General features: G+C 37.8%; 2 protein-coding genes across 7 annotated transcripts in view; both read right to left on the bottom strand.

Annotated features, from left to right (window-relative positions):
• fam172a (family with sequence similarity 172 member A) overlaps window positions 1-5,667 on the bottom strand; it is a 288,454-nt gene extending 282,787 nt beyond the window's left edge. For 2 of the 5 annotated variants that reach the window (XM_049470775.1, XM_049470778.1), the window contains exons 1-3: window positions 5,512-5,667; window positions 1,797-1,932; window positions 1,198-1,299 (exon numbers count right to left, since the gene is read on the bottom strand). In XM_049470775.1, coding sequence (XP_049326732.1) covers window positions 1,198-1,299; window positions 1,797-1,896 — 202 coding nt within the window. In that variant the 5' untranslated portion in view covers window positions 1,897-1,932; window positions 5,512-5,667. The other 3 variants (XM_007243895.3, XM_049470777.1, XM_049470776.1) reach the window with 3 other exon arrangements.
• A 1,100-nt stretch (window positions 5,668-6,767) lies between these two features.
• Window positions 6,768-21,390, bottom strand: part of kiaa0825 (KIAA0825 ortholog) — a 190,063-nt gene continuing 175,440 nt past the window's right edge. For both annotated transcript variants that reach the window (XM_049470828.1, XM_007243897.4), the window contains one exon: window positions 6,768-7,340. In XM_049470828.1, coding sequence (XP_049326785.1) covers window positions 7,182-7,340 — 159 coding nt within the window. In that variant the 3' untranslated portion in view covers window positions 6,768-7,181. The remainder of the gene's footprint in view (window positions 7,341-21,390) is intronic.

Below are 21,390 nucleotides of genomic sequence, written 5' to 3'. Positions count from 1 at the left end.
GTCTAGCTTTCTCTACAGCCTGTGAGTTAGATGACTTTGTTGAAGGCTTCCCCCCGCCCACTTTTATGTGTATTTAGGCCTGCACTATATACAGTCTTAGACATTACAGCAAAAAAAGATTTTATTTTCATTTTAAGACCATTTCATGCAACAGAATTACACAATTATTTTAAAGACACAAACTTTAAATTAACCACAGTTTTTCTCTACCTACAGCAGTCTGCAAACTGTGTGTATGGAGTCACAGGAGTGACTGATTCGATTTCTTACACCCTCAGAGAGTTCTTTGCCATGAAGTGCCATGTTTAATATCCAGTGACCATTACGAGATAACTCAAGATTCTCAATGAGGTTAAGATCTAGACTCTGTGGTGAACAGAACAATCCACGTGTGAAAATGATGATCTCATGCTCCTTGATGAAACACTCTTTCACAAGTCCAGCACCATAAATCCTGACATTGTCATCTTGGAATATGGCCGTGTATGCCCATCAGGGAAGAAAAAAATCCATTGATGGAATAAACTGGTCTATTTTCAGTATATTCAGGTATTCAGTCAGCTGACCTCATTCTTTCAGCACATCATTTACTTACACAAATCCAGATGGAGACTTTTTTTGTAGACTTTTTTTGAGACTTTTTGTGTAGAAATGCTCAGTGGGAAGGCTGTGCTTTTCTTTCACACTCAAAAAAAGGCCAGCAAAGCTCCATAGTAAAGCCATGACTGCTGTATTCATATTTAACAGCCAGTAATCATAAGAGCTCTCGTTCCATAACTTTTAAATTGAGAGCTCTGCCACTTACACATTTACCGTAATTAGCATATTTAATAAAAACTCTCCTCTCCAGCAATTACCGCCTTCAAAACTCAGAGAATTCAGTTCATGAATAGATCGCTTTTTCTGTGATCAGCTCAAGAGCTAAAAGTTAATGAATCAAATCTAAACAAAGCAACAGAACACAGAACAGCCCTTCAGTGTAATATTAATACAAAATCACTGCTGCTGACTTCAGACACTGAAACAACTTACAACAGCATGAACACGACACATAAACTCCTCAGTACTGAACTTTCAACTACTTACTTACTTACTACAGCTAAGAGATTTTAAGATTTAAAGGAGAAACACTGGATTATAGCTTTAAGTATTTTAAGATGAACAACAAATACAGCAAATAAAAAAACGGGATCTTACGTTCATTAAAAGCATATTCAAACTCTTCCAGAGTCTGGGGGAAAACGAGCGCAGGCTCGTCTTTCTTCATCAGCTCGTCCAAGTCAATCCTGGACAACAAATCTGAATAAAAAACACAAAACACTTTATAAGCAAGAGATAGTCTAAGTTTTCATTTTTAGAAAAAAAAAATATCCTCATGATCTCAAGAGAATTTTTTTATTGTGATTTCAATATAATACAAAAATTATTATTATTATAATTTTTTTGATTATCTTACCTTTTATTTCTTGCTAATTATTATTATTTTTTGGTTATCATAATTGATTTAAAAAATCTAAATTCTTGAAATTCTTGTGATGACATCACTTTAACTAAATGTGATAAAAAATAATAATAATTCGTTTTTTAATTGTTATAACATTTTTCTTGTGACCTTAAATTCTTGTGACATTCACAAACACAAACAATTTTTTTAATTATTTAATTATCACAAATCTTTCTTGTGATCTCAAGATCAGATAAAGTAGGTGCTTTACACTGTTCTGCTGTCTGTGTTTCTTTAAACGCGTGTGGCTGGGTGAGGGTGAGGGTGAGGGTAAGGCCTGTTCACTGTTTACCTTTCAGCGCGGCGGTTTTCTCCTTTTCCTCTTGTGCTGATACCTGGGCCATAGTTATCCACACCAAATAAAATCTAAAACTGCCAGCTCTGACTATCATCAGCCCTCCACTTTAAAACCCTCACAGTGGGATAACCTGCACACAGAAAAAAGAAATCCAAGGTTAGGAGTCGCAGAACGAGAAGGAGTGAAGGTTTATTACATTGTAAATGTATAGAGACAGTATCATTAAAAATTAACCAGTATTTAATCAGCAGTTCTAACACTGTTCAGAGGTCAGTTTGACAGGGAAAAGATAGTAAGTGGGAATGTTTGATAAAGCTTGTAGTTAAACTGCAACTTTTCACACTGCGTTATACTTATAGGAACAGCATACAGTGACTTGGTCATTTACTTCAGCACTGCTTACTGACAAAGAGCAAAAACATAAAAAAATGGCTTATTATTGTGGCCTTCATTACTTTTTTTACTTCAATTCTTTCTTAATTCAGTTATTAGCTGATATATTATAATGCTTTTGGACGATGTAAAATCATATCAAAATCATATTAAAGTTTATTAGTCACAGAAAGACACCCTGATTTCAGAAGAAACAATAAATGAGAAGAACTGGTGTCCCCCGTACTTTTGTCCATAAAGTGTAAGAACAGAGAGGGAATTGGTGTGTAATTTACTGTGCAAAAGTATATGGTTGAGTAATTTGGACAACTTTGTTACACTGAAAATATATATATATATATATATAAAACAACTCAGAACAGTAAAGGAATGAGCGAAATGATTTATATATGGTTATTCGTTAGAAGGGTACAAATGTTTTCTGCTTTATGATTAGTTTTTTCAATGCATGAAAGAGTTTAAAAACTCTACAGTAAGAACAGGATGTAAAATCGATATGTTTATTGAAGCATCTGCATATTTTGTTTTGCTAGTCTCTAAACTTTTTTTTATAATCATGTGGTTTAAATACAAATGTAAATGTATACACCAGCCTCAGAAGTGGTTTATTTAGTGTAGTGTTTAAAGCCCCAAACGCTAAATAGCATTGGTGAACTGTGGATCAGTGCCATATACTGTACATCCCTGGAAAAAAATAAGAGACCACCTAAAAATGTTAAGTTTCTTTGATTTTACCAAATTGAAAACCTCTGGAATATAATAAAGAGGAAGATGGATGATCACAATCCAACAAACTAAGTTGAACTGCTTGAATTTTTGCACCAGGAGTGGCATAAAGTTATCAAAAAGCAGTGTGTAAGACTGGTGAAGGAGAACATGCCAAGATGCATGAAAACTGTGATTAAAAAACAGTGTTATTCCACCAAATATTAATTCTGAAGTCTTTAACATTGTCTAAATGAAAATGTTTTTATTTAGTTTTTTTTGGGGGGGGAAATAGTTGTCTGTAGTGTATAGAACAAAACAACAATGTTCATTTTACTCAAACATAAACCTATAAATAGCAAAATCAGAGAAACTGATTCAGAAATTAAAGTGGTCTCTTATTTTTTTCCAGAGCTGTATATAAGTTGTTGGTTTTTTTTTTTTGTTTGTTTTTTTTAATGTAGGAGACTTAATCCTAAAATAAACAATTATGCATAAATCACATTATTTATATATGTTTTTGTCCCCATTTGGTGTAGCCTAATAAATAATCATTTATACCACTCACAATCAGAGGGCAATTTTAATAGCTTTCTAAGACTAGGCTACATACATTGAACTTATATCCACCTTTCAGGACTGATCTCCTATTGGTTACCTGCCAGTGAGCTACCCTATCATGTGGGAGACTGGGGTTCAATAGACCACTGAAGTCGTTGGCCCTATGTTGTTTATGCTCAATGGAAAAAATGAATGTGCTTTCCAAAAACCCGCCTCTATCACAACCTGTAGTAAATAAATATATTTGGAACCCTGTACATTTACCTCCTGAACATCACCCTCTAAATTACGAGATATTTTAACAGTAGTAATTAGAGAAATGCTAGCTTTAAGCTAATGCGTAACTGACGCACAGCTGCAGGGAATGGCAACGGACCCGATTGTGCACTACACCAGCGAACTCCGGCCAGATCGCGTTTTGGATTCTTATTATTTTTCACAGAGGATCATTAAAGTATTTAAACAGGTGGAACATCTATCAGTCTGTTGATGTTGAGCAGTGTAGACTGTTTTAGAGCTTCGAAATGCAGATAATGAGAGAAAATGGTTCTTAGTTCAGGAGCAGCGCTTCACCGCGGGTTTATTTAATTATGGCACACCTGAACCAATTCAACTAACAACTAACTACTCAACTAACTATCTGCCCTTGCTGAGGTGAGCTAAGTGACCCAGCAGGAACACTATCAGTGCAGTGTTACTCCAGAACCACAGAGCTAACTAACTGAAGAACCATAGAGTCATAAAGGCATAATGTGGCTTAATATGCTAAACAACGAGTCAGAAGCCCCAAACATCTCTAATTTATTTCACTGCATAATAAAGTAGGTAAATGGTAAAACGTGTTACAGCGTTTAAAGCTGGTTCTGGGCTAATTCTGTTCTGCTGTGATAGTAATTTTCTGGCAGTAACACTCCCAGCTCTCTTTAGTGAGGGCAGTTAGTTCATTAGTTGGATCAGCTGTGTGTAATATGCTGTAAAATACGGCTGGAGTTCGCTGGTGTTGCACCGAAAAGAGTCCCCTAACGATCTCTGCAGCTCCGCTGTAGCATTAGCTTAAAGCTAGCATTTTTCTCATTATGTCTCTTAAACGACCTCGTAATTCAGAGGATCCAGTGATGTTTAGCAGTAAACTGTACACAGAATTAAACGTACAGAGTTCTGAACATATTTATTTACTAGAGAATGTTATAGAGGCTAGTTTTTGAAAAGCCCATTCATTTTCCTCATAGGAAAAAAGGGCTTAGACACAAAAGCAATACGAGGGACTACAGAATGAGGCATGACTACAGTGCTCTATTCCCAGTCTGTAACAGGAATAACCTTATATGTCAGCTAAATGCCATAAATTATACTGAAATGAAATAGTTTTGGAAGGTGTCAGCATGCTAGTTTATAGTTTGCATTGTTATACTGAGAGTTTTCATAAAATTAGTTAACTGTTAATTGATTAAAATGCATGTAACCAAATGTAATTGGTTAACGTTTTAAATGCTTACAGTATGCAGTATAGTATCAAATCGCAACCCCTGTATCGCGATACTGAGGTTATTGCCAATCTCTTAACTATACACAACCTAGCCAATACTTAACTAGCTACTTAGCTAAGCTAAAATACTGTTAGAAAGCAGCTTAGTTAACTTAGCTATAGTTACTAGTAACTAGGTTAGTTAGCTGGTTAGCTAGCGTTAGCTATCCCCCTCCACCTCCTCTCTGTAACTAGAATCAGCTAATATAGACACTAACCTGAGTGTGTCCTAATACTTTTAGAGCAGGACCCAGCAGCCACAGCCAAGGCTCTCTCTCCAGCTAACCAGCAGTGTTAGGTTAACTAACTCCAGTGTTAAGTATTTATAAACCGGTGATTTTAACGGTCACTACAGGTAAACAGCAGTGTTTACCCTCAGTCAGCAGCGACTCACAGCCGAGCGCCCTGCCGCACAAACGAGCCCCAACCCCGGCTACAGACAGAGACACAGCCCGGCGGGGCTGGAGCGGTTATACAGCTATATGAACAGTTATATTTCCTAATGTTTCGCTTTCGTTCACGTACCATATCAGCAGTGGGGAGGTTTCTCTCTCACACACACACACACTTTACACACACACTCACTGTATACACACACATATACACACACCCGCGGCGGAAACGGAAACCCCGCGTTCCGTCTCAAACCTCACAATGCTGTCTACATAGTTCAGTATGTGCGTAGGGCACTAGATCAGTGAATTCGCTGTCTGTGCTCTACAGCGGAATAGGGCACTAGCTCGGTGTGTGCACTGCACCGGGATGTGCTATTTGGAACACGACCCAAGACGTATGCGTGTTTTTTTTTCGTCAGCAAACCGAAAGCAGTGCACTTGACTCGCGTGAGAAAGTGATAGTGATCCAGTACATTCACAATCAATACCTGTATGTAGCTCAAATTCTATTTAAATGATTTAACGTTAAATTAACTTTCCCTTTTCAATGTAATTCGTTTATAAATGGCAATAAAATATACCAGAAGAAAAGAAAAAGAAAACAAAAAAGGGGAGGAAGAAAGAAGGAAAAAACAAATAAGTAAGAAAGAAAAAGCTGAAATTAATGAAAAAAGAAAGAAAAAAGAAGAAAGAAAAAAGAAGATAGAATGGAAAAAGAAAGAAAGGAAAGAAACAGAAAGGAAAAAGGAGAAATTGGAGATAGAAAGTAAGTAAGAAAGAAAAGAAAAAGAAAGAAAAAGGGAGAAATTAAGAAAGAACAAAATGTAAGAAAAAAGACAGAAAATGTGATAAAAGAAAGAAAGGAAGAAAAAAGCTGAAAAAATAAAAATAAAGAAAAAGGGAGAAATTAAGAAAGAACAAAAAGTAAGAAAGAAAGATAGAAAAACAGAAAAAGTAATAAAAGAAAAAAGAAAGAGAAAGAATAACAAATAATAAAGAAAGGAAAAAACTGAAAGGAATATAAAAAAGAAAAAAGAAAGAAAAGAAACAGAAGGAAGTATGTAAGAAAGAAAAGAAAAAGAAAGGAAAAGGGAAAAATTAAGAAAGAACAAAATGTAAGAAAGAAAGACAGAAAATGTGATAAAAGAAAGGAAGAAAAAAGCAAAAAAAAGAAAAATAAAAAGGGAAAAAAATAAGAAAGAACAAAAATTAGGAAAGACAGAAAAAGACAGAAAAAAACAATAAAAGAAAAAGAAACGAAAAAGGGAGAAATTTAGACAGAGAGAAAAAAAGGAAATAGATTTTATTTTACCATATCAGCTGATCTGATCTGTACTATATGTCATGAAAATTAACAATTATATCACACACACACCCACACACACATCCAGAATCCTGTTTATTATTACATTATTCATATTTATTACATGACAGTTTTTCTATCAAAATTACAAAAATACAGCAATAGACACACAGATTATTTAAAACATGATGCTAAATGAATATACACTGACCAACCATTACATTAGCATCGCCTGTCTTATTAATTGGTCTCCCTTGTTTTGCTACAGCATGTGAAGCATGAACTCCACAAGACTCCTGAAGATGTCCTGTGGTGTCTGGCACCAAGACTTTAACAGCACGTCATGTAGGTTGTGAGGTGTTCATAGGTGGTTCCTTTTTTTGGAGCCTAGTCTACCTTTATCTCACACTGACTTTGTGTTTTTCATGTGTGACTCATCACTCATTATAAATCCTCCTAATTAACTTTTTCTTGAACACCTAGAACTGAACATAGTGCTAGAAAACTCTAACAAACATCACTGTGAATGTTTGGTGAAGAACAAAGTCACAAACATGTCCTAACATTCTGGAGTTTTGCTTAAATATGTTTTCTTTAAATGATCCACTAAAATCCTCTCTTCGTCTTCGAGTGGTGCAGCTTCTTGCATCTCCCACCTGTGATGCACAAACAGAGAGAAAGAGAAAAAAGAGAGAGAGAGAGTGGATTAGCTTAAAAAATATTCTTTCATGCATGCAATTAGATATAAGGCTAATAAAGGTTTACGCACTATAGACTTTTATTATTTGTTAGCTACATTAGCCTTGGTGCATCCTATGACTACTGATGAAAGACTGGAAGATGACAATTTGAGGAGTGTAAAATAAAATATAAAATCAAGTGTAAAATAAAATAAAAGTATAAAATAAAGTGAACAGTGAGAGAACACAGTGTTTAAAAACTCCAGCAGCACTGCTGTGTCTGTGCTTACATTTACATCTTATTCTGATTACTGCAAAATAGTAGAGTTTGTTGTCTAAACAAAGTTTTTCCAAGAACTTGAGTAGTCCGATAATGAGGAAACCCATGAGCCAGGGAAAAATCAGACCTTTGCTTTTGCAACCAGTCAATAAACTCACAGAATAAGACATGTAACAAACCCAAACCTTAAATGTAAAACCCAAATTTCATGTTGCCAATTCACTGCCAAGATAGCAATAAACTGCTGAATTGCTATGACTGTTGACAACTGTCTAGGTTGTTTTAAATGTGTCAGTAGGTGTATTCACAAGCACTGTTGCTATTTAAACGATGCAGACACAAAGCATGGAAATAGACTGTTGGTGGGGTGTAAGATAGCAATAAGCATCATGATGCACCTAATGCACAGGATGTAAGATAGGGACCAATGAATGCACAAACAAGAAGGTGGTTTCAATGATAGTTGTACACTACACTCAGTGATTCACCGAACCATGCTGACTATACTGTACCATCTAAGCTGTCGTTTCAGCTCGATTTTATGGTGGTATAATAGCATTTTCTAAAGCCGTTCTGTGTCTTTTTCATGTGGTCCCCTATCCAGAGTCCTTAGAGGAGGATGTATGGGCTCCATATATTCAAAGGGAAGGCACGGCCTGTCGTCTGCTGCAGTGCATGCATACGCAAGCAGGCTGCCCCCTGTGTAGGTGCACTTTGATGGAGCCTGTGCCTCGGTCATTGCGTATGTGTCTGGATCAGACAAGCTCTTTTTTTTCCCCTCACGTGGCCGGCACTGTCAGTCTGGTAATTACAGGCTATATGGGGAGGATTTGTTTATGTAAATATGTGTGTTTGATGCATGGGGGCTTCTCTCGCCTGTCTGCTCTCAGGGCTGTGTCTCTTTCTCCCTGTCACAGGCCCTTTAACAGAGCCACTGGGCCTGAACCTGACAGCAACAGCCTTCCTCTCACTGTGTATATGTATGTGTGTGTGTGTGTGTGTGTTTCTCTTTCTCTCTCTCTCTCTCTCTCTCTCTCTCTCACTCTTTTTTTCCCATAGCAACACAACTTGGTACTGCCTCAGTGGCTATAGAGCTTCAAGATCAAGAGCTCTCTCTCTCTCTCTCTCTCTCTCTCTCTCTCTCTCTCTCTCTCTCTCTCTCTCTCTCTCACACACACACTTTTCTATTTGCATGGACAATATCAGCCAGAAGCCACCAGTCACAATCACTACCAGCCATATATATATATATTTTTTTATATACATACAAATATATACATAGTTTCTCTGATTTTGCTATTTATAGGTATATGTTTGAGTAAAATGAACATTGTTGTTTTATTCTATAAACTACAGACAACATTTCTCCCAAATTCCAAATAAAAATATTGTCATTTAGAGCATTTATTTGCAGAAAATGAGAAATGGCTGAATTAACAAAAAAGATGCAGAGCTTTCAGACCTCAAATAATGCAAAGAAAACACGTTTGTATTCATAAAGTTTTAAGAGTCCAGAAATTTAAATTAGGTGGAATAACCCTGTTTTTTAATCACAGTTTTCATGCATCCTGGCATGTTCTCCTCCACCAGTCTTACACACTGCTTTTGGATAACTTTATGCCACTCCTGGTGCAAAAATTCAAGCAGTTCAGCTTGGTTTGATGGCTTGTGATCATCCATATTCCTCCTGATTATATTTCAGAGGGTTTCAACGCATAATTTTTAAGTCATTTATATTCCAAAGCTGTATATACAGTCATATGCTTACATGAAAAAAATGAGATGCCCCATATATATTTAAACAAATGGACACATGATCTAAAGAGCTGAAAAACGTTGTACTGGGTATGCACTTTGGGCCTCATTTGAGTCATTTGTCTCTTTACATGGACAATTCAGGCAGGACAAGATTGGTGCACTATGAGTGGTAATTTTGGTCTTCTATAATGCATTGCTTGTACTGTGTTGCCCATCTAAATCATTATTAAACTCAAGTTCTAATCACTTCCATGGCTACAGGTGTATAACTAAACCAAGTAGCTACAAAAGCATGCAGACTGCATCTACAAACACTAGTGAAAGAATGGGTCAATGCTCTCAGGAGCTTAGTGAATTATTCCAGTGTGATATTGTGATAGTTTAATGCCACCTGTGCAACAAGTCCAGCTGTGAAATTTTCTCATTACTAAATATTTAAATATTCCACAGCCAACTGTCAGTGCTATAATAACAGAGTAGAATTGCGATTGGGAACAAAAGCAACTCTGTCAGTGTAAAAACAGAGCGTTATCAGCGGATGCTGAGGATCATAGTGCACAGAGATCACCAGCTTCCAGTAGAGCCAATCACTACAGACCTCCAAACTTCATGCAGCTTCAGATTAGCTAAAGAACAGTAGAGCGTAGAAAATTCATGCAATGGGTTTCCATTGCCAAACAGCTTCTCCATTGCCAAGCCTCACATCACCAAACACAGCAATGCAGGGGAGTGAATACTTTTGGCAATATAGTGTATAGGCTCCAGAACACACTCCTCACTCACACAAACACAAGACACAAGAGGCAGGGAAATAGATCCAGATAGCTTCAGTCTCTCATCCCCAGTCAGTCATTACTTCTGAGCAACAAACAAATAACAAATAATAGAGAACACGAGGAAAACACAATCTTTACAAATGTCAGCGACGTGCCGAAGCCAGCGCAGCGACAGTGTGTGTGTGGGGGGGGTAGGGTGTATGTGTGTGTGAGTGTGTGTGCGTATGTGTATCAGGAGGAAGAGTAGACGCCGAAGCTTTTTTCAATGTTTAATTTTCAAATAGGATTAAGCAGAATGACATTTAGCTGAAGGTTAGCGGGCTCGCTCGCACTGCCGTTGTCTTAGCTGATATTGATATTCAGCCGGCGGTCCGGAGCTTGTCAGTGGGACAAACACGCTTGATGAATGAGAAGGCCGGCAACAGGAAGGTGTTAAGTGCAAATTTGAAATGGTGGGGGTGCTGGGGAAAGAAGGGGATGGATGGGGGGTTCGATATGACAAAAACAGCAGCAGTAAACACTTCCTTCAGAACTGTATCTGTATGTGTTATACGGTGCATATTTAACTCATATTATGGTTTGAGATATATATCTCTAATATTAACTATGCTATGCTATGCTTCGCTTGTACGCATGATGGCTTCCTTGTGTACAGGGCCGTTTCAAGGCATTTGGGGGCCCCAAGCTAACTTTTATGTAGAATTATTGTAGGTTATTAGATTAACTGATGTCTTGTTTCTTCTTTTCTTTTTCTTCTTTTCTGTCTTCCTGATGGAAAATGTATGCATTATTATGATTGCTGGAGTTTCATATTTTGCTGGCTGCAGGAATCACTTACCTGGCAGCATGGCTACTGTCAGTAATTAGTGGGAGGAGCCCTGTTGAAGGGAATTTCTGATAACAGTGTCACACACAGTTTGTCATTGCATTCAATTCATAAAGCATTTTGTCTTTGTCTGGGGTCCCAAGGCCAGCTCAGGGCCCTATAGGCAATTGATTGGTTTGCTTGCCTTGTTGCAATGGGCCTGCTTGTGTGTGCTGTGTCCTTTGGTCTGTTGGTTGTGCTAAAGTCCTCTTTTTGTTGCATGTAGGTTTATAATGTAACATACTACTCATACACAGATTGCAGTACACATAAAAATGCTATGGGGCAATGCAGACTCATTATAATGCATCATAATGGATTAATAATGGTTTTTGATAAAAGGATTTCTGTCCACATTGCTTTATCCAATACATTTATTTTTTTAGTTGGGGAGTTGGGGATAAGGTGGTTTTGGTGGTGGTTACCATCCAACATCCTGACCTCACTTCCCAACCGACAACTCTTGCTCTTGTCGCTGAATGCTATGAAATCCTCACAGCAATGCTCCAAATTCTTAAACTACCTCTCTAATAGAAAGGCTGCCCTGGACAGTAGAGGCAGTTACTCCAACAAAAGCAGGATTAACTCTTATGAGTAATTTGAACACAGGTACAGTGTTTTCAAATCCTGGGCTCCTTCTACATTTGGGGAGATTGCATTTAGTTCACTTTTACTCCACTGTCATAAAAACAAATAGCACTATGGCTTCCCACTCATGGCCAGCTGTACACATGCGTTTGTTGACAAGCTGAAAGGTAAAAAAAAATGCTGTACGTAGGCATGTAAACTGAGATAGTAGAATAGTACTACATGATTTTACACTAACTAATATGAGTTATAAACACAGCATTAGGCGAGAAATATTGTGAGAGGTCTCATGCAACTGCATTTAATCTATTATATTAGGTTAGTGTAGTATCAACTTGGCTCATTACATGAATCTGAACTTAAATATTGTGGGAATATTTGAACTTAAAACTTAACAGCTCCTTAAAAGAGAATAAACTTTTGGATCAGGATTGTATTTGCATGTTGTATCACGATTTGATTTGTCCCAATAGCTATTGCTGTGCTTGTATAGTTTGTGATGCATAAATAGTACATACATAAATAGATAGAAAACATCATTATTATTGTCATTTCTTTACATTCATTTATGATGGCATATGAGTCAATCAAATGGCATATGAGTCAATCAAAGAAGCACAGATACTTTATGAAGCCACTGACTGATTATGCAGTATACATGTAACTGTATTTCATTACATTATGTAACCAACTGTAATAAATAATGCAATGACAATTGCACTAACTGATACTAAAACAAACAAAATGAATAGCTCATCTTTATTCATACTCTATTTAATCGCCTACATTCCAATCCAATTATTGTAATTTCTCAAATAAGGAACATCACTGTTCTTCCCTGTTTAATGCAAACCTACAGTACAGGTCTACAATAGAGAGTGTGGTATGATAAGGAGTTGCTAAGTGGAATTTGCGCCTGCAGTCTTCAGCAGAAGGCAGGAGAAGATGAATTTGGAGCCTTCAGTCTTTTTAATGTTTCCTGACAAATACACAGCATCAGCCCAGCAATTTCACTGGCTTTTCTGTCTTAATAAGCCCGGTCTGATGTGCCCTTTCATTCTTATCGCCCGGCTCATTTTTCATGCATTAATGCCGTTCTCGCTGACTCGGCTCCTTTCTCCGCATAAAGAGCAGGGCTACATGCATTAGGGCTCGTATATTTACCGAATTTATACCATCCGCCAGGAATCTGTGCAAATGACACCGTCCAGATGCGCTCGGACGCCGACGTCGCAGGTTGGCCGGCGTTCCGCCTGCAACCGTGAGCTTTCCGCTAAGCAAAATGTACACAGCGCATAGCTGAATAGTCAAACAGCCGCAGCCAAGCCTACATGTAATATCAACACATGTATTATCAACACAGCTGTCCTGTTGCGTTCCACAGTGATAGGTCGGATTTTACATTTGGCCAGCGCGCCCGAAAGTCATCCAATCTCCAAACCATCTATCTTCGCAGTAGGATCCCAGCCACCGGCTGCGCAAGAGGTCAAGCTTGAAGAGCAGCCGGGGAAATGCTCCCCAGCAGAACTGCACACTCTCCCCATCATGTTAAGTTCTTCTGCGTTAAGTGGTAAGTGTTAAGTGCAGATCAATCAAGTTTGGTTTCTAAAGGTTCATTTGGAAACAATGTATGTTCAGTTTCTGAATCTGGCATCCATCATAAACCAATATGATGAATAGCTTTGGTATATTTATGAGTAAAATAGCATGACCATGCTCTGTACCACTAGGACTAACCAGTTAAATCAAGTTGAGAATAAAGAACAACCAGATCAAGACCCTTATAATGGCCAGCCCAATCTCCAGACCTGAACCCCATTGAAAACCTCTAGAATGTAATCAAAACGTATAAAAGAAAATTATCACAAGCCATCAAACAAAGGTAAACTGCTTAATTTTTTTTGTGCCAGGAGGCGCATCCCAAAGGCATCACACAAAAGCAGTGTGAAAGACTGGTAGAGAACATGCTAAGATGCTAGGATTAAGCTGTAAATAAAATTCAGAGGGTATTCCATTAAATATTAATAAAACATTAATATTGTTGTTGTTTGAAAATAAATATGAACTTGTTTTCTTTGCATTACTTGAGTTCTGAAAGCACTGCATCTTTTTTTTTATTTTAATAATTTATAAATAAATGCTCTAAATGACAATTTTCTTTTGAAATTTGGGAGAAATACTGCCAGAAGCTTCTAGAATAAAATAACAATGTAATTTTACTTAAGCATATACCTATATTAGCAAAATCAGAGAAACGGATCATTTTTAAGTGGTCTCTAATTTTTATCAGAGCTGTATATGTGATTAAAAATGTTCGAAAAATGCAGTATTCAAAATATTTTGGCTTTGATTGTGTGATGTGTTCTTGAATATAGCTGTTTGACGGGATGCACTGTGTTCACACGGCAATAAATATTTGCTGTTTTTATTTATACTTTTAACAAACCAATGTTGTACTCTAAGAAACTTTTTTTTTAATTATAATACGCCCTAAATACACTTGTAACACCCAAATAGCATCACCCAATCAACCACCTGGGATCCTTAGCAGCCACTCAACTACCACCTAGCACCAACCACTTAGCAACACCACAGCAACAACATGGTAGCCATAGTATCCACCTAGAAACACCAGAACAACTAGGTGCCTATATTCATGTCATCAGGACCATACAATCACAATTACAAAACTTTGAGAGCTTTGAGAGCAATTTTTTAAATCAGGGATACATGAAGAGTGACAAGAAGGAGAGAGAAATAAGAAAGACAAGGAGAAGAAAGCTAAGAGTAATGTTCATTTATATAGTAACATTTAATGTAATAACATTACATTTCCAAAGTAACGTAAGTCTTTCCCACGTCAGAAAATCGATTATATCTACAAAAAAAAAATCAACAGCATAAATTATAATTGAAGCCTGCGTACCATTGCAACACTGTTTTACCTGTACTACATTAAATTAAAATTATATTGAGACCATATAAAGCCACAGTAGATCACATCAGTGACTTGAAATTGAAACAGTATTTTGGCAAATGGTACTACCCTAGTCCTGTAGAGCTGTACAACTAAAGCCAAGTAACCTTAGCTCAAGTTACTATCCTAGCCCTGTACAGCTTGTTAACTGATCAAGTTTAAAAAGTGATGTTAAATGCTTTATTTCATTTACTTTATGCATAAAGTGTAACACAAAACTTGAGCCCAGCTCTCAAAACACTAAATCAGGATGTCAGGATAGTCATATGGTGTCCCAAATAGCATAGGCAAGTCTGTCTGAGTTTAGCTCAATGCAATTTGAGACAAGTGCCTGGATTAGGCATGGAATTTACACTATAAGTGCTTATAAACGTTCATTACTTGCCCTCTTGATAGCTTTGTAGCTCCAGTAAAAGACTAAAAAAGCAGCCTGTAGACAGAAAACATGTCCAGGCTGACGGACTACATTTGGGTTAAGACAAAAGTCTGTCCAAATGAGATTTTTTTTCGTACAAACTCTGTCTTTACCCCGAGGCTCACATTGCAAGGCTTGTCCCCAATAAGGGATGAGAAGGGGCAGAACCAGCAAGGCCATTAGAGTAACTGTCAGCCAGCGGAGTGGTTTTCCTCAGCGCTTGGTGTTTCGCGGCGAGCCGGGTGCCAGCCGCCGGTCGCCGACAGGTACCCGTGTTTGTTTAAACGTGCGCCTGTCAAACAAAGAGGGATGTGGCGCTCAGTGCCAGGCCACAAAAAAGGGAGGCCGACAAGTTCCGCTAATCAGAGACTTCGCACATGCTTAGCACTTCAAGGATCCATCATAATGCAAAGCTAAATATTTAAAGTGCTAAACTTTCAGAAAAGGTCAGGGCTTTCCATGCGTGCCACAGCCGACAGAGAGACTTGCCTTGAGAGAGAGAGAGAGAGAGAGAGAGAGAGAGAGGGATCAGTCTGGGCCTTCTGGAGCTCTGCCCTTGTCCTGGAATGGGAAGAAGCTAGCTCATTTCATGCTTCTAGCTTCTGCCCTTTGGAACGCATAGCAGTACAACGTATAAGCAGGACATAAGAAAAGGTCACATGGATACAGACCTGCAAAGACAACAGCGTGAACCGATGCCTTCCATAACATGTGGGCCTTTGTATGCCATCCAGAACATACTGATACTGACCTGCAGTTTGAAATACTAGTGAAGACATCAAAGCTATGGAACTGTATTTTTTAGACTCCTCAGTAGATGTCTGTTACCTTACTTTAGTGTTATTCACTATTTGTCTTTAGCCTCATGCCTGCAGAAAATACGCATATGCTACGTTTATGCTTGTTTTAATTAAGGCAACATAATATATATAAAAAAACAGCTCTGGAAACAATGAAGAGACCCCCTCAGTTTTTGAATTAGTTTCTCTGATTTTATAGGTATTTATAGGTATATGTTTGAGTAAAACGTTGAGTAAAACATTGTTGTTTTATTCTACAAATTACAGACAACATTTCTCCCAAATTCCAAATAAAAATATTGTCACTTAGAGCATTTATTTGCAGAAAATGAGAAAGCTGCAGAGTTTACAGACCTTAAATACTAAAAAAAAAATCATATTTCATAAAGAGTTCAGAAATCAATATTTGGTGGAATAACCCTGGTTTTTAATCACAGATTTCATGCATGCAGTTCAGCTTGGTTTAATGGTTGTGATCATCCATCTTCCTCTTGATTATATTTCAGAGGTTTTCAATTTGGTAAAATCTAAGAAATTCATGTAAATGTTTTAATAGTAGTACAGCCACGGTTCACATGCTTTGGTTAGCATCTTTCAGCTTGCCCAGAAATGCATGTGCAAAGTGTGTCCTAAAGCGTGAATACGACTTTATGGAGCAGATAAAAGTGAAAAGTGGTGTTAAATGCTTTGTTTACATTTACTCTATGCATAAAGTGTAAAACACTAAATCGAGATGTCATATGGTGTCCTGAACAGCATAGGCAAGTTTGAGACACGTGCCTGGATTAGGCATGGATTTTACACTATAAGTGCTTATAACCTTTCATTACTTGCTCTGTTGATAACTTTGTAGCCCCATATTTGGACTTAGACAAAAGTGATAAAAGTAAATGTTTTAATAGTAGTACAGCCTTGGTTCACATGCTTTGTCCTGTATTGTTTAGCTTGCCCAGAAATGCATGTGTAAAGTGTGTCCTTTATGGGTGTCTCAAGTATGAATAGGACTTCATTACAGCAAATCCTTCCAGCAGTGGACCATACATATATCCTTGAAGAACCTTTGGAAGAAATAATGAACGGGCAGGTGTCCTAAAACTTCTGTCCATAAAGTTACGTAGTTATGAGAGTTAGGAGGAAAGTCCGAACCCTCGGAGTGTTTCTCCTAAGTGTCAAACACTAAAACTAATGCCAGCTACATTATGACTGCAGCAACTTCTGTACATTAGCTACAGCATATATGCGGATCGCCCACAGCGAGCTAGCGTCCTCCATCAGCGAGTGTCCCTCGTCCCCCGCCGCTCTACTTCCCTTAGCTCCAGGCTTGATCATCCATCATCTCTCAGTCAGACCCCTCCTTCTCTTCCTCCTTCAACTGTGATCTCACCCCCTTCACACGCTCATAAGCGCCACTGCAGCGCCTCTACCGGCACGCTCCACCCTCGCCGCCGCCACAGCAGCACTACCACCTCCACCACCACCGCCGCCACAGACGCTGATCAAAGGGGCAGCACACAGGCCTTCCAGTGGCCGCCTTTGAAACAGGCCCTCGCCTTCACGCCACGGCTTTCCATGTCCAATCCTCTTCGCCGCTGATGAGCCCCGGCACATCAGAGAGAGGCAGAGCGCTTCAGACACAAAGAGGATGGCCCGGCGTCTGCGGACCGCCGCTCTAATGCTGCCGTGTGCGGTGGGATAACAGGAATGTGTCTGGGCTGCAGGTGAACGCTAAGTGCACCTGAAAAGTTACTAGACTTTTCCTTATTATCTGTGCTGTTTCAGAAGGTTTCAGGAAGGTTTCCAGAGAGTTCCTCAGCCACTGCTAAACCCTTTCAGACATAAAGCCTTTTACCTGTCTGAGCTGCCTCCACTCATTATTACCAGGGTATCATCACTATAGAACTACACGGCACTACAGGATAAATGTGCCTAGTAGGGATTTTTAGGACTTTGCTTTTTGGACAAAAGTATTGGGACACCTGCTCATACTTGTTTTGTCAGTGTTCACTCTCATCCCATACATTTAGATTGAAGTGGGGTGATTTTAAGAACATTTTAAGAACACACCACTGCAACAAAACGAAAATTACATTGTATTATTGCATACAAAATTATATGGCACACCCCTAACTGAGATATTAAACAATACAATAATTTGATCAGATTTGTAAAAGAAGTCAATGATCCAAAATGTGATGATACTAATAATAATTCACTCAAAATATCTCTATATATCCAGGATTAAAGTAAAATAAATGATACTGGACAGATATAATCTGTCTCTAATAGCTATATAATGAAATATGAGAAGAGTGTGAAATTTTCTTTTGCTAAAAACAGTAAAAAAAAAAAAAAAAGTAGTACCCTGATGTGATAATAAGAGGTGGAAGATATGGCACGATATTTCAGGGTATAATATTGTTCACGATATTCAAAAATGTTGGTGATATTATCGTGTACGATATGATATGGCACACCCCTAGACAGTAGAGACAACAAAATCCCAACAAAATAAACTCTTGATTTTGTCAAAAATCTGATCAATGCGTTTACATGAACCAGATGAACATTTTTGGCCAAAGCCAAAGAATCTGACTAAAGGCCAAAAATATGTTTCACTAGTTTTCATAAATTTTGTCGTACTATTTAAAAAAAAAAACACACGATAAAATAACTACAACTTAAACAAAAATAATTATTGAACACAATACTTTTAACTTCCAAACCAGACAAACCAACAAAACACAATATATTTACCTCAGCAGTGCTATTCTAATCAAGAATATACTGTATTACATCAGTGCTATTCTAATCATATATTTAGCTAGCTACCTAATGGGAAACAGATGGGGTTAAACAAGTCCATCTAGCCAATAATCTCACGTTTGTCAAATATCCTGAATTGCAAATATTCGCAAACATCGACCTATTAAGAGAAATCTGTCTTATCTGGTAATCTGTGCATGCATGCGCACACTGAGGAAACTAAAAGAAATCTGAGTAAGCGTATACATTCATTATGATTAGAAATCTGATTACTAAGCTAAAATCCAGCTTGCTTCATCAAATGGCTATTCTGTTATAAGAATTTAGAGAATGCTGTTTACACGATCATTCACAGCATTCACACGAAATCTACAAAAAAGCCAACAAAAGACTAGTTTTCCGCAGACAATTGTTAGGCACAACATCCTCCTTCAGTTTTATACCGCCAGCAAACAAAGCATACTCACCTCATCCATAATAGTCTGTATATAGTATATACATAGCTCACACCTTCTAATAAGGCAATCACTATCCTCTTCACGTCAGTGGACTTAATATTATGGCTGATCAACTTCTAAAAATGTCCATGTCTTTACTCAAAAGACATTGTTGACATTGTTTCTAAGCATTGGCCAGCAGGTAAGTTTAGTAATGTCTGATATAAGAGAAAGCACGGTCACACTAACACTGAATAAAGTAGCTTGGTATATAAGCTCTTGTGATGAGTCCGAGTGGCACTGATCACGCAGCACTCAGCTCATTCCTACGCTCCCGATTCTTAACCTCTGCCGTGATTTGTCAAATAAAGCCGCGCCGGGCTGTGTTTGCCCTTGACTCTGTCTCATGTCAAGAGTGCACTATCTTGGTGTGGATGACACCTCTCACAGAAATAGCAGCTCCTGAGCCGCTACCCCGGACCCCATCACTTCAGCTAAATCATTAGCCCTCTTACCCACAGAGCTGCTGGAGCACTGGCACTGTGACAAACCACGAGCACCACTGACTCTCACTGGCTCCAGATGAAAAGTGCATTAGGGAGTAGTAGTTTAAATGGTATTTGATCAGTGATGCTAATGCTAATGCTAATGTCAACGAGAGAGTGATGAAAACGGAAATGGAAACAAGCCTAAAAGTACATTCATTTTTAACTCTTAGTCTATTCTATTGCTCTACTACACACACACACACACACACACACACACACACACACAAACACACCATCACAAGCAGCAAAGAGAATGTTCAGTCTAGGCTTAGTACAGGGGTCATACACTTTTTAACCAATAAATGTACATGATTTTTCCATGCCTTCAAGGCAAATGTTCATGACCAAACGGTTTTTCATGACCAAAACATCAGTGCAGACATGGACAATAAAACTAAAAAGCAACTAAAAGTATAATCAAAATCAATCTTAAATTAAATCTAAAAAAAAATCAATCTTATAAAAATGCTGACACATAATCTTTAATAATAAAATGTGTCAGATTCTGAGAGCTCCTTTGTGTAGGGCTAAATTGCTGAATTAACTCTGAGCTAACGTATTTGTTAGCTCAAAATAGATTTTCTCCATCAAAAAACGGAAACACAAAGATTTGAGGACCTAATTTCCATGACTTTAACAAAACTTTCTGGGTATTTTTATTTTTCCAAAAATAATCCAAATCCAGGGCTGGGAATTGCTATTTTTAAAATTCCATGACTTTTTAATGTTTTTCATGACCATACGAACCATTTTAGTACTAGATTATGCCATAAACAGATCAGTAATCATTTGTCCAAATTTTGATCAGAATATCATGCCAATTATGAACTCAGTTACACTGGGTGATACTGTGGTAAATCATGGGCTGACATCAACCAAACAACTGCCAAACAACTTTATGAAAAGAGATGCTAACGCAAAAGCTAAAAGGACACACTACATGGTCTTTGTTTTTGTTTTTCTAATAATCAAGAAAAGTTATTAAAAAACAAAAAAAATCATGTTTATTCCATTTTCTCAGTTGGAGTAACCATCTCTACAGTCCATGGTATGCTTTCTACTACATTCTAGAGAATTGGTGTAAGGATTTGATTGCATTCATTAACATGTTGGTGAGTCAGGATGCTGTATTACTGTATTACTGTAGATGGAGCACCACCTGAACTGACCTCAAACGGTCCCTATCTATCCCTATCAACCTATTCTTCCCTGATTGGCTAGTATGTATGCAGTATGGCGGCAAAAATATTTGGCATAAAGTCTCTGGAAGCTATCCACTTGCCTCGGACTAGTTGCTCACTCTCCATTACCAGTTACATCAAAGTTTATAGAAAGTCTAACTAGGAAATTTCTAATTGTTTCCACTGCTGGAGGGGCTATTCACCTGAATATATAAGATCCACATGGTTCTATAGTATAATGAATATAATGTTTAAGTTGTCTGACCAGAGGAGGATGGGTCCAACATATATATTAGCCTTAATAGCACATGAGACTCTTGGATACTCTCAAGGTTTCTCCCTTCTCCAGCTTTCAGGGAGTTTTTCTTTCTTTTCCTCGTAGCTCACTGGAAGTTTTGTGTTGTATGATCAATATTTTGTCTGATTCTCTGTCCTGCTAACACATTTCTGTAAAGCTGCTTTGCTGCAAATTTGCGACAAACTTTTTCCATTAAAATAAATAGTGTGTGATGAGGCGAAGTGGCAAGTAGTAGTTATTATTACATTGTTTTAAATGTAATGTTTTATTTTTATTTCTGAACATTCAGAACACCTAGACACGTGATTTTTTTTTTACCAATTAACAGACCAATTAAAAT

This window comes from Astyanax mexicanus, chromosome 22 (genome assembly GCF_023375975.1).
Source record: "Astyanax mexicanus isolate ESR-SI-001 chromosome 22, AstMex3_surface, whole genome shotgun sequence".
Lineage (NCBI taxonomy): Eukaryota > Metazoa > Chordata > Actinopteri > Characiformes > Acestrorhamphidae > Astyanax > Astyanax mexicanus.
This window is presented reverse-complemented; position numbering and strand designations above follow the sequence as displayed.